Source organism: Choloepus didactylus, chromosome 14, assembly GCF_015220235.1.
Source record: "Choloepus didactylus isolate mChoDid1 chromosome 14, mChoDid1.pri, whole genome shotgun sequence".
In the NCBI taxonomy this organism is placed as follows: Eukaryota; Metazoa; Chordata; class Mammalia; order Pilosa; family Megalonychidae; genus Choloepus; species Choloepus didactylus.
The window spans coordinates 29,809,370-29,827,218 of record NC_051320.1 but is presented as its reverse complement, the minus strand read 5'-3'; the positions used below and the strand labels follow the sequence as shown (position 1 = coordinate 29,827,218).

Sequence of the window (17,849 nt, the reverse complement as noted above, 5' to 3'; positions counted from 1 at the left end):
TTGTGTGAACATGTTTTAATTTCTGTGGGATAAATGCCCAATAGAACGATTGCTGGGTTGTATGGTAGTTGCATGTTTACTTGTTATAGCTGCTGTCAAACTGTTTTCCATAGTAGCTGTACTGTTTTGCTTTGCCACCAGCAATGTATGAGTGGCCTGGTTTCTTTGCATCTTTGCCAGCATCTGATGATTTGGCTTCTTTATTTTTGACATCCTGAAAGTTACGTAGGGATATCTCATTGTAGTTTTAATTTGCATTTTTCTAATGGCTAATGATGTTGAACATCTTTTCATGTGCCTATTTGCCATCTATAAAACACCTTAGGTGAAATATCTCTTTATATCTTGCCTATTTTCTAATTGGAATGCTCATTTTTTTTTTTTTGAACTGTTGAGGTTTCAGAGGGTTTTTTTTTTTTTTTTTTTACATATTCTTGAGATACTATGTGGTTTGCACATATTTTCTGCCACTGTACAAAGAGAAAAAGTTTTAAATTCTTATGATATATTTTACTTTATCAATTTTTCACTTTGTGGACTGTGCTTTGGTATCAAGTTTAAAAACTCTTTGCCTTGCCCTAGATACTGAAGATTTTCTCCTGTATTTTTTTCTTAAGGTTTTAAAGTTTTACATTTTGCATTTAAGTTTGTGATCTATTTTGAGTTATTTTTTGTGTAAGATGTGAGACTTAGTTGAGATTCTTTTTTTTTAAACCACTAGGGTATATTTGCATGGCGTTATTTATGAGTTCTCTACTCCCTCAATCTGTGTGTCTGTCCTTTCTCCAATGTCACGAAGTTTTGGTTACTGTAACTATATAATAAATCTTGAAATTGAGTAAACTAATTCCTTATTTCAGGATAATCTTGTTTTGATCTATAAAAAGTCTTGCTGGGATTTTGACATGAATTGTGTTAAACCTATATATCAACTTGGGAAGAATTCACATCTGTGTCTGTTGCTGCTTCATTCCTGTTATGAGTCTCATGTTCCATAATGTTATATTGAAAACTGGACATTTACAATATATGTATTGTAGCAACTCTGGATACTGATTCCTCTCCCTCTCCTGGGCTTGTTTTTGTTGTTGTTCATGTATTTGTTTAGTGACTTGTTTGGACTATTTTTATGAAGTCTCTTTCTCCCAGTGTGAAGCCTCTGATGTCACTCTTCAGAGGGTACCACCTTGGGCATGTCACCTGGGATGACAGTGAAGGTTTCGCAGGGCTCTCTTTTACTGTCTGTCTCCCTGATCTCTCTGTTAAGCTGCCTCACTGTGTTGATGTCACACTCAGCTCTTAAGCTCCATTAATTGCTGGCTACTTGATGTACTGATTTCCACATAAATTGCCTCACACTTCTGATCCAATTAAATTTGAGTTCCCTTGCAGGGATAGTTTTTGAGGCCAGTCTTTGAGATTTGTTCTGACCCCAGGAGACTCTTAGTTAACTCTTTACTTCGTTCTCTCTGGCAGTGTAGCTGGTTTTCAGTGTAGTTTGTTGCTTTCATGAAGCTACTGGGCTCTTATTAATTACTTACCACCAAAATCTCCATTGTTTTGTAGAGTGCTTTTATGATGTTTGAACTCTCACACTACTTCAAATCAAGTCAGGTACTCTGGAAGAGCAGCTCTCTCCCTGATCTGGAAGAGCTTTGGAGCTCTGTCTTCCTATGTACTGCTTCTTCCCGTGGGAGAAATCTCTGAGCCACCATTCCAGAGCAGGAGAGGAGACAGTGGCCTGTTGCTCTTGGAGTGATACTCCGCTTTATGAGCAGGGTGCTAGGTGGGGGTGATAGTGAATAATGCCACCGTAAATATTGGTGTGCAAATATCTGTTCAAGTCCCTGCTTCCAGTTCTTTTGGGTATATACCTAGAAGTGGGATTGCCAAGTCATATGTTATTTCTATGCTTAGCTTTCTGAGAAACTGCCAAACTGTCTTCCACAGCAGCTGTACCATTTAACATTGCCACCAGTGATGAGTGAGTGTTCCTATTTCTCTGCATCCTCTCCAACACGTTATTTTTCTTTCTTTCTTTCTTTTTTTTTTTTTTAATAGTAGCTGTTCTAGTGGAGTAAAATGGTATCTCATTGTAGTTTTGATTTGTATTTCCCTGATGGCTAGTGATGTTGAGCATTTTTTCATGTGCTTTCTGGCCATTTGCCTATCTTCTTTGGAGAGATGTATGTTCAAGACTTTGGCCCATTTGTTTAATTGGGTTGTTTGTCTTTTTGTCGTTAAATTGAAGGATTTCTTTATATATGCTGGATATTAAACCTTTATTGGATGCGTGACTTCCAAATATTGTCTCCCATTGTGTAGGTTATTTTACTTTCGTGATAAACTCCTTTGAGACATGAAACTTTTTAATTTTAATGAGGTCCTATTTATCTATTTTTTTCTGTTGTCACTTATGCTTTAGGTATAAAGTCTAAGAAATTCATTGCCTAACACAAGATCCTGAAGATGCTTGCCTACATTTTCTTCTAGCAGTTTGATAGTTTTAGGTCTTATATTTAGGTCTTTGCTCCATTTTGAGTTGATTTTTTTTCCTGCCTTCTTTTGATTAATATTGGTGTGATGTATTTCATTTTTTCCACATCCTTTTACTTTTAACCTGCCTATATTTTTACATTTGAAGTGAATTTCTTATAGCAGCATATAGTTGGGTTGTGTTTTTTAATCCTTTCAACCAGTCTCTTTTAATTGATATATTTAGACCATTTGCATTTATTGTAATTACTGATATGTGAGAACCTACATCTGCCATTTTATTTTTATTTTTTCTGTTTCTCCTTTCTGTTTTTCATTTCTCTGTTTTAGTAAATCCCCTACCTTCCTGTAGGTTATTTGACCACTGTTTAGAATTCTATTTAGATTACATAGAATATTTTTGTATATGTTTCACTGTATAACTTTTGTAGTTATTGCCTTTAATATTATATTATATATACATATCTTTCTCAGTTCACTGGTTGTGATGGCTTGGAGTTAAGTACCCCAGAAAAACAGGTTCTTACCTATGGGTGTGAACCCATTTTAAATAGGATTTTTTGATGAGGTTAATTCAGTTAAGGTGTGGCCCAACTGAATCAGGATGGGTCTTAATCCTATTACTGGAGGCCTTACAGAGGGAGAAACCATGGGGAGCAGCCAGAAGCTGGAAGTCAACAGAACCTGGAAGAGAAAGAAGATGCTGCCATGTGCATTGCCAAGTGACAGAAAAACCAAGGAACCACAATGTTGCTGGCCTCCTGTTATGTCTTATCATCCCTCATTTATAAAGATTGTTTTAAATATTTCCTCTACTATATTTAGAGTCAAATCAGACTGTTAAAATTTTTGCTTTAACCAGCAAACTTAATATAGGAGAAAGAAAGCCTATTGTATTTACTTACCATGTTCGTTCTTCCTTCCTGTTGTAGCATGGTTCCTTCTTTTTTCTCTCTTTTTTCTTTTTTCTTTTTTTTTTCCTCCTTTCTGGTTAGAGAACTTCCTTTACCCATCCTTTTAGTATATGTCTGCTGGCAAAAATTCTTAGTTTTCCTTCATCTGTGAATGTCTTAATTTCCCCTTCATTCCTGGAGGATACTTTTCTTAGAATTAGGATTCAGGGTTTGATAGTTCTTTTTCTTTTCAGCATTTGGAGGATATTTTGCCACTTCCTTTTGGCTTCCCTAGTTTGTGATAGGAAATCCACTGTCATTTGAATTGTTTCTCCCCTAAGTTTAAGTTCTGTTTTTTTCTGGCTGCTTTTAAGACTTTTTTTTTTTTTTTTTTTTTAATCTTTAGTTTTCAGAAACCTACTTATGATGTGTCTTGGCATGGATTTCTTTGTGTTTATTCTGTTTGCAGATCACTCAGCATCTTTAGTCTGTAGGTTTATATGTCTTACCAGATTTAGGGCTTTTCTGCTGTTATTTCTGTGAGTACTTTTTCAGCTTGCCCTCTTTTTCCTTTCCTTCTAGGACTCTGACAAATTGGATGTTAGATCTTTCATTACCACAGGTTCCTGAGACACTGTTCAGCCTTTTTTTCCTACAGTCTCTTTTCTCTCTGTTTTTCTGATTGATAATTTATGTCTTCCAGTGATAGATACTTTCCTTCATTCTGCTGTTGAGCCCATTCACTGAGCTTTTTTATTTTGGTTATTATGTTTTTCCATTCTGAAATTTCCATTTTGTTCTGTTTGTCTTCCATTTCATTCCTGAGACTTTATATTCATTTGCTGAGACTTTCTATTTTTGATTTGTTTCAAGCCTATTTGTATTTGCTTATTGAAACATTTTTATTAAGACCTCTTTAAAAATTTATTACGTAATTCTAACATCTCTATCATCTCAGTGTTGCTATTTTTTCATTGCCTTTTTTTCATTCAGTTTGAAGTCCTCAGGGTTCATGGTATGACAAATAATTTTCTACTGATATGTGGATATTTTCATATTATATTATGAGTCTCTGGATCTTATTATTTTTAATTCAGTTTTATTGAGATATATTCACACACCATACAATTATCCATGGTGTACAATGAACTGTACACAGTACCATCATATAGTTGTGCATTCATAACCTCAGTTTTTGAACATTTTTCTTACACCAGAAAGAATAAAAATAACAATAAAAAATAAAAGAAAAAACACCCAAATCATCCCCCCATCCCACCCTATTTTTCGTTTAGTTTTTGTCCCCATTTTTCTACTCATCCATCCATACACTGGATAAAGGGAGTGTGAGCCACAAGGTTTTCCCAATCACACAGTCACACCATGTAAGCTACATAGTTATACAATCATCTTCAAGAATCATGACTGCTGGATTGCAGTTTGATAGATTCAGATATTTCTAGCTATTGCAATACACTAAAATCTAAAAAGGGATCTCTATACAGTGCATAATAATGTCCTCCAGATTGACCTCTCGACTCCATTTGAAATCTGTCAGCCACTGGAACTTTATTTTGTTTCTTCTACTTCCCCCTTTTGGTCAAGAATGTTCTCAATCCCATGATATTGGGTCCAGAGTCATCCCTGGGAATCATATCCTGCATTGCCAGGGAGATTTACACTCCTGGGAGTCAGGTCCCATGTAGGGGGGAGAGCAGTGAATTCACCTGCTGAGTTGGCTTAGCTGGAGAGAGAGGGCCACATCTGAGCAACAAAGAGACACTCTGGGGGAGACTCTTAGGCACAACCACAAGTAGGCTTAGTCTCTCCCTTGCAGCAACAAGCTACAAAAGGGCAAGCCCCAAGATCGTGGGCTCGGCACATCAAATTGTCAGTCCTCACTGTCTGCGAGAATATCAGCTACAACCCAGGGGGGCCATCCAACATCTCTGCATCTTCCCCCAGCTCCCCAGGGGTGCCCTGCACCATATATTTTTATTCTTTGCCTAAATTACTTTGGGAGGTAATGCTGTTTCACACTAACCTGTACAAACATACCAGATCTCACTTCCTATTCAAAGTTCCACGTAATTATGGTGTTTGAAAAAACTGACCGTACAAGTTAAATTATTTAGTGTGCTGTAAAAGATATATATCTGGATCTTATTTAAACCTTCTGTTTTACTGGCTTTTCCTGATACTACCTTAGCAGGTAAAGGGAAGGGTGCTGCCTTGTTACTGCTATAAGGATGTACAAATCCAGGTTTTCCCCTTTGCCTCTGCTGACACCTGAGGTGGGGGCTCCTCATTGCCGTTGGGCGAGTGTAAGTTCTGGCTTTCCACCTGGTCGTCACTGACACCTCAGTGGGAGTGGCCTCGTTACAACTGGGCAGTGGTTAAAGACTCTCCAATATGCCTCTCCTTACGCCATCTGAGTGGGAAGGGGAAGGGGTTCCTTGTTAATGCCAAGTGGAGGATGAAAGGGAAGGTACTTTCTTACAACAAATAAAATTATGAACATGGGCAAATTATTTTTATATCACTCTTAAAGGGTGATTTCACAGTGAGAATTTTTTAAAAAAACTTTTCTTTGGCAAGATGGCAGCATAGAAATGAGTGGAATTTAGTCAGTCCCCTGGAACAACTAATAAACAACAAGGAGCAGCTAGTAAATAATCTGGAATAACTGCTTGGGAGCAACCGTGACTGTCCACATATCGTACACCAACCTGGATTGGGAGGAATGCCTGAGATCACAGCATAGAATCTGTAAGTAAAAGTTGCAGAACCGCACTGAGAGCCTCCTCCCCCCATGGCAGGCTTTGCTGCAAAACCTCGCTATGGGAGAAACTAGCAGCACTCTCTGAGCGAGCGAATATAGCTCAGGTGAGCTCCAACTGGGGTTTTAATTAACAAATGTGGACTGCTGAATACAAGCTACAAACCCCCAACAAGCAGACAGAGCTTTTAGTGATGACTGACCTTAAAAAAACAGAGACTCATCTGTCCTGGGAAGGGGAGCCCAGAAAACCAGATGTTACCTCTGGCCAACGAGTGGAACTGGGGGGCTGTGTCCTGGCTCCAAAAGAGGTCTTTCTGTCCCTTTTTCTCTCTCTCAACCTGAGGGGCTCAGAGGAGAGAGCTGCAGCCATTTTTAGTTCACAGTGCTCTGATCCAGAGAGGGTGGAGATAAGAGAGTCAGAGAAACTATTCAAATGCAGATGAAACTCCCTAGGGGGTGTATCTTCCCTACAAGTAAGGAGGTGGAGCCCAGCTTTCCCTTCAGGACCAGGCCCCAGAGCCTGGGGGAAAACGACCAAAACAGAAACTAAAGAGGCTACACCTTCTTACACCAGTCCGTAGTGACAGGCTGACAAGTACCACATGCTGGTCAGCTTAGGAAAAACACAGTGACTAGAGACCTCACAGGAAAGTCTGTCATTCTTCTGAGATACACCTTGACTATAACCCTATTCTGAGACCTGAACCCCTGCTGGTCTGGTAAAATCTGATTGGGGTAACCAAGGAAACCAGATGCCTAGACCACAGAAAACTACAGTCTACACTAGGAAAAACGAAGATATGGCCCAGCCACAGGAGCAGACACCTCAGTCAAGATACAGCTGAGATATTGTTTCACTTTAATGAAACAATTTATTAAAGATTTTCAAAGAAATATGCTTAATCAAATCAAAAACCAAATCAATGAGTTCAGGGAAGATAAAACAAAAGAGACAAAGGCTATAAAGAAAACACTGGGCAAACGTAAGGTAGAAATTGAAAGTTTGTAAAAACAACTGGCAGAATCTATGGAAATGGCAGGCACAACACAAGAGATGAAAAGCACAATGGAGACGTACAACAGCAGATCTCAAGAGGCAGAAGAAAATGCTCAGAAATTGGAGAACAAGACACCTGAAATCCTACACACAAAAGAACAGATAGGGAAAAGAATGGAAAAATATGAGCAACGTTTCAGGGAATTAAATGACAACGTGAAGCATGAAGCACATGAATGTATGTGTCATGGGTGTCCCAGAAGGAGAAGAGAAGGGAAAAGGGACAGAAGCAATAATAGAGGAAATTTTCAATGAAAACTTCCCATCTCTTATGAAAGACATAAAATTACGTACCTGAGAAGTGGAGCGTACCCCAAACAGAATAGATCTGAATAGGCCTAGACCAAGACACTTAATAATCAGATTATCAAACATCAAAGACAGAGAGAATCCTGAAAGCAGCAAGAGAAAAGTGATCCATCACATACAAAGGAAGCTTGATAAGTGCGAATTTCTTAGCAGAAACCATGGAGGCAAGAAGGAAGTGATGTGATATATTTAACATACTGAAAGAGAAATACCGCCAACCAAGAATCCTGTATCTGGCAAAACTGTCCTTCAAATTTGAGGGACAGTTTAAAATATTCTCTGACAAACAGACAATGAGAGAGTTTGTGAACAAGATACCTGCTCTACAGGAAATACTAAAGGGAGCACTACAGACATGGAAAAGACAGGAGTGAGAGGTTTGGAACACAATTTTGGGTGATGGTGGCACAGCAATGTAAGTACACTGAACAAAGATGACTGTGAGTATGGTTGAAAGAGGAAGATTAAGAGCATGTGGGACACCAAAAGGAAAGAGGAAAGATAAAGACTGGGACTGTATAACTCATTGAAACCTAGAGTGCTCAACAATTGTGATAAAATGTACAAATTTGTTCTTACATGAGGGAGAACAAATGAATGTCAACCTTGAAAGGTGTTAAAAATAGGGACATATTGGGGGAAAAATACAATCAATGCAAACTGGAGACTATAGTTAACAGAAACTTTGTATTATGCTTCCTTTAATGTAACAAAGCAATATACCAAAGCTAAATGCCTGTAAGAGGGGGACATAAGGGAGGGTTATGGGACTCTTGGCATTGGTGATGTTGTCTGACTCTTATTCTACTTTATTTTAATTCTGTCTTTCCTTTTGTTGCTTTTTAGCTGCCATGTTTTTAATTCTTTTTCTTTTTCTTTTGTCTTTCTGCCTTCTTTGTTTCTTCCTCCTTCTTTGTGGGAGAAATGGAGATGTCCTTATGTAGATAGTGGTGATGGTGGTGAATACATAAATATGTAACTATACAGGGAACCATTGATTGTTCACTTAGGATGGAAAGTATGGTGGGTGAGCAAAACCATCTGAACAACAACAAAAAAAAAACGGGTTGATGAAGAAACTTTGAGGGCACTACATTGAGTGAAATAAGTCAGACACAGAAGGACAAATATTGCATGGTTTCACTGATATGAGCTAATTATAATATGTAAACACATAAACATGAAATATAAGTTATCAGGATATAAAACGAGGCTAAAGAATGAGGAGCAGTTGCTTATTATGAGCAGAATGTTCAACTAGGTTGAACCTAAGTGTTTGGAAGTAGATGGAGGTGACAGTAGCATTTTATAGTGAGAATAACTAACAGTGCTGAATGGTGTATGAATGTGGTGGAAAGGGGAAGCTTAGAGTCACATATATCACCAGAAGAAAAGTTGGAGGTTAAAAAATGGGAATGTATGAAACAGTGAATCTTGTGGTGGACAGTGTCCATGATTAACTGTACAAATATTAGAAATCTCTTTCATGAACTAGAACAGATGTATGACACTGTAACTAGAAGCTAATAATAGATATATAGGGAAAAATATACCTATTGCAAACTATATGCTACAGTTAAGAATATAACATTCTTTCATCAACAGTAACAAATGTACTATACCAACACTATGAGTTAGTAATGGAGGGGGGTGTTAGGGATAGCGGAAGAATTGAGTTTTCATTTTTGTCTTTATTTCTTTTCTGGAATAATGAAAATGTTCTAAAAATTGGGAAAAAAATGAATTGTGATGATGGATGCTCAGCTGTATGACTGTACCATGGGCAATTGATTATATATTTTGGATCTTTGGATACCTGTATGGTATGTGAACAATCTCAATAAAATTAAATTTAAAAGAAAAATAACTTTTCCTTGGCCTTCATCTCCAGATACTCTGTTTCATTGAGCCAGAATTTTGGTCTGAAATTAAGAGAGTAGATACCACATAATAAGCTCAATATTTTGACAGTTTTTCTTTTCTGTCATATTCTTACAATATTTCAATACTCTAGATGCACAGTATGTCTTGAAAATGTAGATGCAAAGAATAATGGTTCTTGTTTGTTTCTTGGTTTGCTTGCTTTACTGATTAGTTGCATGAGCTTACTCCACAGTCACATACCTGGGTTTCATTCCCAACACTTGCCACTTACTGGCTGTGGCTTTGAGCAAGACAGATTAACCTCTTTGTGCCTCAGAGTTTTCAACTGTAAAATGGGGATAATTATAGTCACTACTTTATAGGATCATTCTGAGGATTACTGAGTTAGTATATACAAAGCATTTGGAACAAGCCTGATATCTAGTAAGCACTGCATGAGTTTTAGCTATAATAATTATTATTATTGTTGTTAATTGTTTTGAGAGCTGGTTGAAGGTATTGACTAGCAAGAGATAAACAGGATGCTAGCAGAAGAGTAGTATGGTACATTATTTTGGGGCTCCTGTGGTTGGTCATTTCAGTATGTGTTTCTGTAGAGAGATGAGGTCATTTCTAGCATGTGGGAGACATATATATATACTTATATAAGTAAGACAAGACTGTTTGATCCAACTGTAAGAGCAAGAATAAGGTTCATTTTCACCACTGATTTCAGTTATGCTTTTGAGCACATTAAAATACAACATTTGATAGAATTGTTCAATAATGACTTTTTAAAATGTAGCTGCTGCTTTTTAATTCAGAACAGTTTTTGGCCTCATCTATAATATAGGACACTACCAAATTTTCCCTAATTAAGCATCTTTACTTTCCTAGGTGATTCTGAAGCTAGCCTTAAAAAGAAACTTCTAGTAATTTTTTTACCTGCTTATTTGCTTTTTTCCCCATTGTATGGTTCTTAGCCAATACTTTCATTTTTTTAGTTTAATATTCAGAAGAGTTTCCTTCAGATTTTGTGGTTTTGATTTTTTTCCCATATAAATAGTATTTATTTGGCTTAAAAGTTAGGCAGAACTGGAGCCCAAGGTCCTCAGCTGGAAGATTGGGTTTGTAATATGCTGGGTGGAAAGGTGAGGTGGGGTCCCATACAAATACTCCCCTGTTCCATTTGAACCCAACAGCAGGGCAGCAGGAAGTGGAGATTTCTGTTGATTGGATCAGCCTGGTAGCTAAAGATCATGCAGAAGATGGATTCTTTCTGTGTCTGAACCCCATGGGTGACTGTGGTCGTCCAGTGGGCTCCATCTTGGGTCACATGTGCCCTCACCTAATAAATGGCCTCAAGCTCCCCTGGGAAAGAACACTGTCCCAGCCATGAGGCCCACACTGCCTTCAGGATCTCCCCTGCTTTCAGGTAGCTGTAAGTCAAGCCCACAGAGCATGGGGACTCAGGGACTGCATTGGGCTGGAGCAGTGGTTCAAGGAGCAGGCATTGCCAAAGCAAGTCTGGGTTGTCTTCAGTACCATCTCCAGGACCAGTGCTGCTGCCAGCCCTTCCCACCTGGTGTCTCCAGCACTGAACCTCTGTCCTGACGGAAAAACCCTGAGCAGGGGAATAGTATTTCCATGTAATTGATTTTTTAAAAGTTTTAAAAGTCCCAGGAAGTTGTAAAATGGTACAGAGAGATTGCTCATGCATCTTCCCTTGATAGTGACACCTTATATAGCTAATATAGTATCTAATCAAAACCAGAAAATGGTATGAGTACAATACAATTAATTAGACTATAGATCTGACTTTGATTTCACCAATTTTCATATAAATGATTTAAAATAATCACTGTAATGCTGATAAATCATGCTGATTTTGCTCATACTTTTCTCAGATTTTCTGTTTTGAACAAATAGTCCATGTTTCCAGTTCTAAAGAATTTTTTTAAATGCAATTTTATTGAGATATGTTCACATGCTGTATAATCTATCCAAAGTATACAATCAGTGGCTCACAGTATCATCATAGAGTTGTACATTCATCGCCACAATCAATTTTAGAACATTTTTATTACTCCAAAATAGAGAAAAAAAATAAAAAGAATACCTCAAATATCCCATACCCCATATTCCCCTACATTATTTATATATTTTTGTTAATATTTTATTACTCATCTGCCCATACGCTGGATAAAGAGAGGTGTCAGTCTCAAGATTTTCACAATCACACAGTCACACGATAAAAGCTGTATAATTGTACAATCATCATCAAGAATCAAGTCTACTGGACTACAGTTCAACAGATTCAGGTATTTCCTTTTAGCTATTCTAATACACTAAAAACTAAAAAGGGATATCTATATAACGCATAAGAATAACCTCCAGAATGACCTCTCGACTCCCTTTGAAATCTCTTAGGCACTGAAACTTTATTTTGTTTCATTTATTTTCCCCCTTTTGGTCCAAGAATGCATTCTCAATCCCACAATGCCACGATGCTCATCCCTGAGAGTCATGTCCCATGTTGCCAGGGTAAAGAATTTTTAAAAGTATTTTTTGTTATGAGAAACTCAGTATGTCAGAAGTGGGCTTAAGTATTATTGGATGTATAAGTATTTATAAACAAAACATTTAGTCCAACATACTTGTACCAGGAATCCAAGCTGATTTGTGTAAATGAACAATAAGAACTTTTTTTTAAGCTTTGATATAAAAAGTGACAAATTCTTTTTTTTTAGGAAACAGCTGTTCATTATTCCATGGACTTCTGGAGAAGTCCTTCCTCACAAACTAGCATTAACCATTTGGAGCAGTAAAGTGACATTATCTTTCTTGCTACAGTTGTTCTGATGCCTCTGATGCTACTTCCTGCTCATAAACGTTTATTTTCTTTAGCCTCTCTGGAAGAATCTTGACATGGGTGAACATCGAATGGCAAAGATCTGCTGAGTTTGCTTGTCTATACATATGATAAAAGCCTTTGAAAGATTTCCAATTCAAGACCTGCAACTCTTTCTGTAAAAACCAAGTTCCATGAAGATGTTGCACCAGGCTTTACATGTCCATTTGAAGAGAGCGCAGACCTTACGGGCAAAAACATGTTCACAGGGCACAGTGACCTGGCATTTTCTCATTTTTTAAGATGTCACAGTCCTTAGCAAGTTTGGGCCTTTAAAATCCTGTGTGTATTTTATATAGTTTAGTGAGGTTTTGGTGAGGTCTCAAACCATGATGACATTGGTCAACCTTGGAACCAGTCTGGACAACCTCCAGGCATGGAGTTTATTTCCTGGATTATCTTAAGCATTTGGAGCTGGCTGGACACTACATTTAGTTCCCTTGCTTGTCCAATCAGGTGGCTGTTTAATATAATGATAAAGTATCTGGCTCTGGAGTCAGACTTCTTATTATCTGTATGACTTTGGATGGATTTTATAACTTCCGTGCTTCAGTCTTTTCATCTCTAACATAGGGAAATAATAATTCCTGCTTCATATGGTAGTTGTAAGAATTAAATAAGATAATGCATGTGAAGCGCTAGAACAGTGCCTATGTTGCACCTGCAGTATAACAGTGTAGCCTGGTATTCCAGTTTGCCAATGCTGCCATTATGCAAGACACCAGAAATGTCTTGGCTTTCATAAAGGGGGTTTATTTGGTTACAGACTTACAGTCTTGAGGCCATAAAGTGTCCAAGGTAAGGCATCAACAATAGGGTACCTTCGCTGAAGGATGGCCAATGGCATCCGGAAAACCTCTGTTAGCTGGGAAGGCCAATGGTTGGCATCTCCTGATCCTGGGTTGGGTTCTACCTCCTATCTCAGCTCCTGTGCATTCTTCAAAATGTTGCTCTTAGGGCATTTTGTCCTCTCTTAGCTTCTCCGGAGCAAAAGTCTGCTTTCAATGCCTGTCCTCAAAATGTCTCCCTAAGTTGCAGCTGCAAGCTCCTTCTGTCTGAGCTCTTGTATAGGGTTCTAGTGATTCAATTAAGACCCACCCTGAAGGGGTGGGGCAACACCTCCCTGGAAATTATCCAATCAGCGGTCTCTCCCACAGCTAATTGAGTCACATCTCCATGGAAATGCTCAAAGGATTCCAACCTAAGCAACACTAATACATCAGCCCCCACAAGATTGCATCAAAGAACATGGCGTTTGAGGGGACATAATACATCCAAACTGGCACACCTGGTTACAAACTGTCAGTGCCAGGATGGGAGTATCAAAGGCAAAATCAGGGACACAAGGTGGATGATGAGGGAGGGGGTTCAGGACATCTTCAGACGGAGGATGAGTACATAGGATGCATGAGCTTGAGCAAAGTGAATGCTGTTGTTGAAGTCCACGCGCAAAACAGTTCAAAGACAACAGGAAAAAAGGGAAAGAACTAAGGTGGCTACATGAAAAAAAGTGTATCCTCATTAGTAATCAAATTAAGATAAATGGTGGAATATCATAGAATGGCAACAGTTATTTAGAACAACTGAAACTGTTTTGGGAGAAATGTGGGAAAACAAGTTTAGTCATATACTGCTAATAGAAGTGTAATTTGATCTAGCATTCCAGGAAATCTAATTAGCAATTTAAGTTAAAAGTCAAATATGCATACCCTAAATTACTCTTAAATTCTCCTTTTAGGTCTTAACCTATTGAAAAGTAACTTAAATTTACAACAGGAAGAATCTAATTTAATTATAAGTCATCCAAATTCTGGTTATTGGTATTGAAGTTGAAAATTGTCTAGTAGCTGACCACATAAAATCATGTCTTTATTCTCTTTCAATGATTATTGTATTTGTTGGGCTCATTAGAAAGGAATCTTCTTTATTTATGAACAGAAGTCGACATAGGCTTTACTGTAGGATAAGGGAGTCTGAGCTCTGTGTGAATTCTTACACTGTGATGTAATCCCTCTCTTGAGTAATGAGAGAGCATTTTTCTTGCTTTGTAATATGCTATTGGCAAGCCTGTTACTGCTGTATAATAACAATACTGAAGAAATGCTGTTAGTTTATTTTTTATATTGAGTGTAGAATTTAGAATCATAACATTTAAGATATTTAAAAAGAAATACATATGGTATCTGCAGCTAGTAAAAGACAGAAATCAATAATAACATGACATTTTCACTTATCAAATAGACAAATATTTTTTACAACTCTATTGAGGTATAGTTGAAGTATAATAAACTTCACATAATATGTACAGTCTGGTCAGTTTTGACGTATTTACATATCTATGAAATGAATGTTCCCCATCACCCCAAAGTTTCCTTTTGCCCTTTTGCAGTCTGTCACTCCCTGTACTCTGATGCCTGGATAACCACTGACCTGCCTTCTGTTATTATAGATAAATGGGAAAGATTTTGAAATAGTATCCAATTTTGAAATAGGAAAAAAGGTACTTTCATATGTTTCTGTGGGACTGTGAAATAGGTATAGTCTTTGGGGGGGGGGCATTTTGTTAATAAGTGTCAAAAAACCTAAAATGCATATCCTTTGGACTAGCAATTCTGCTTCTAATTTATGGAAAAAATTTTGTGAACAAAGATTTTAATTTTACAACAATGTTCATCACTGTGTTGTTTATAATTGCAAAAAATTGGAAGCAAATTAGATGTCCAAAAATATGGAATGGTTTAAAGAAACAATTCTTATAATGAAATGTGCTTTTTAAATTAGTAGTATTAGTGTATATTGTTTTACAAACCAGAGGATTGTATGGCATTCCTGTATTTTCAAGTTTGCAACAACAAAATAGTGCATGGGGGAAAAAAACCTAAAAGCTTATCTTTAAAGCCAATTGTTAAAAGCAGTTTTTCTGGCTGATGAGATCGCATCACTATTTTTTCCAAAGCATATGCTTTCTTTAAAGAAATATTGAAATTTCTTCCTGACTGTAAAACTAACACATATGAATGTACAGAATTTGAAAACTAACACAAAGGAATAAAGAATAGCCATGAATGACTGAATGAAAATTGTGTTATTTTAAACTATTTAAATTACTTAAAAAAAAAAATCTATGTCTTAATGCCATCAGGATAAAGTCCTCTGGAACCTGGTCCCTCCCTACCTTTGGCTTCACCCTTTGAGGATCCCCACCTCTGTCTTCATGCTTTAGTGCTAAGGAACTGCTTGGGGTTCCCTGCTGTGCCTTTTTTCCATGCCTTTTATTTCCCTTCAAGGTTTCTCCTTCTTGACTAACTTTCTTCATCCCTCAAAGTTTATTGTAGGTGTCATTTCCTCCAAAATTCCTCCTTGCTGCTTCTCCTTTCCCACTCCTGCTGCATTCTTGCCCCATCTCTATGAGGCACCCACTACATTATACGATCCATTTTCATTTTCCTGGAACATTGAATAGGAACTCAAGTATGTGTGTTTGTGCATGTGTGTAACTGAACTATACAGACAAACGTGTGATGGGATCAGACAGCCTGGAGGATTGGAAGAAGAGCAAATGTATGACTGGAGCATGGAATTTGATTGGAGGATTTAGTAATTGAGAATTGAGAGGTAGGTGCAGGCCAGACCATTAAGGGCTTTGTATGCCGTCCTAAGGAACCTGGGTTCTGTAGGAAAGTGATGGGGAGCCTCTAGCATTTCCCAAAGCGTTAGATGTTTTTAATGTTATGTAAAAAAAAAAAAAAAAAGCTTAGATACAAAATAAATTTGGGAAACCCTGGATGAAACCATTTTTAATTTTTAATCCCCTAAAAGGGGATTTTAATTCCCCTAAAATGGAGATGTGTGTTATAGTCTGCATTATTTCCCAGATTTGTGTATCATGGGAACCCTTTTATTTGGAGAATGTATTATAGATCATATTTTGGGAAACAGACACTGGGGAGACTAAAAGCAATGAAACTTTTTAGGAATTTTTATTATGGTAGCCCTGGTGAGAAATGCTGAGGGCTTGGGTTGAAGGTGGGGAGGGAATGGTGAGAGCAAAGGTATTAAGTTTTACTTCTCAGAGCACATTCTCCAAAAGTGATAACTTTTCAGTAATTTTAAGTGATAATTTGATGATTTGAGAGTATTACTATCTGATGAAAACAACATTAAAGAATACAATGTGAAATGTGGTTTGAAAGATCTCCAAGACAGATGATAGTCAAAAGAAAGTGCCTTACTTTTAGGTGTTTAAAACCCCACCAACTGATAACAGCCCCAGGCTCACTCCTCTTGATCTTAGAACTTGTTCATAGCCTGGTTCCAACTAAATGTACTTGGTGATGAGGGAACATCTAAAGATGTTGACTAGGCATGGTAACGTTACCCTTGATTGTGGGTGAGCCAAGGATGGTTGGCCAGATTTCTAGGTTGTGCAACTGAGCAAATAGATAGTGGTGCCTTAAATAGACAAGCAAGATAGGAGGTGGTGCTAGTTTTGGGAAGAAGATGCTGTCACTTTTTTAACATACTCATAAATTAGAGCTGTCTGTGGGACATCCTGATACTCATTGGGTATAAGGGTTTGTACCTCAGAATAGATTCAAATTGATCCAGCCTTTGTTTTATCTATTGTGTCCCAATTGCTGTGTATGTTGGGGGTTTCATGCCTCTCGTGAAATCATAAAATATTACATTGTAGGGTGAAGGCACTGCATATTCCCAGTCATCTCCCCACTTGCACTTTCCCACATCAGTTTCCACTTTCCTCCACAGCTTCCCTACCGCACACAGATTTCACTGAAATATCTTGTGGATGTTTAAAAATTTCTGATTTTAGGAATATTGATGCATACATTATTTACCTCTAAATGGAGGCTGCAGTTTCCTCTGCAGTTGTGAAGATGCTTGGTTGACAGTGGTTCTCATTGCTTTGTTACCACATCAGGTGAAATTGTTTGTTGAGTTAATGCTATGACTTGTTTTTATTTCAGTTATTTTAAGAGTAATAACAATGTTCCTTTATTTTATTTATAGCTCCCAAAGGAATTCTTCATTTGTCTCCTGATGTTTATCAAGAAATGGAAGCCAGCCGCCACAAAGTAATCTCTGGCACTACTCTAGGCTATTTGTCACCCAAAGATATGAACCAACCTTCAAGCTCTTTCTTCAGTATATCTCCCACCTCGAATAGTTCAGCTACAATTGCCAGGGAACTCCTTATGAATGGAACATCTCCTACAGCCGAAGCCATAGGTTTAAAAGGAAGTTCTCCTACTCCCCCTTGTTCTCCAGTACAGCCTTCAAAACAGCTGGAATATTTAGCAAGGATTCAAGGCTTTCAGGTATGAATTAAAAGCAAAAACGAAAAAACAAAAGCATCTCAGCCCCAACTCCATCCTCTCTATCCATCAGAAGGTTCATTCTTGCCTTCTAGTGTGATCTACATGCCACTTACATTGTAAATTATTAGGAACACAAAGGACAGAAAGAAGGGAGACATGCACATGCCTCATTTTTTCTTATTTTTCACTCTATCCAGTAATT

General features: G+C 37.7%; 1 protein-coding gene across 14 annotated transcripts in view; it reads left to right on the top strand.

The window, feature by feature from the left end:
• The window catches only part of STAU2 (staufen double-stranded RNA binding protein 2), a 368,399-nt gene that overhangs the window by 212,854 nt on the left and 137,696 nt on the right, over positions 1 to 17,849 (top strand). For all 14 annotated transcript variants that reach the window (XM_037802428.1, XM_037802429.1, XM_037802424.1 and 11 more), the window contains one exon: positions 17,340 to 17,647. In XM_037802428.1, coding sequence (XP_037658356.1) covers positions 17,340 to 17,647 — 308 coding nt within the window. The remainder of the gene's footprint in view (positions 1 to 17,339; positions 17,648 to 17,849) is intronic.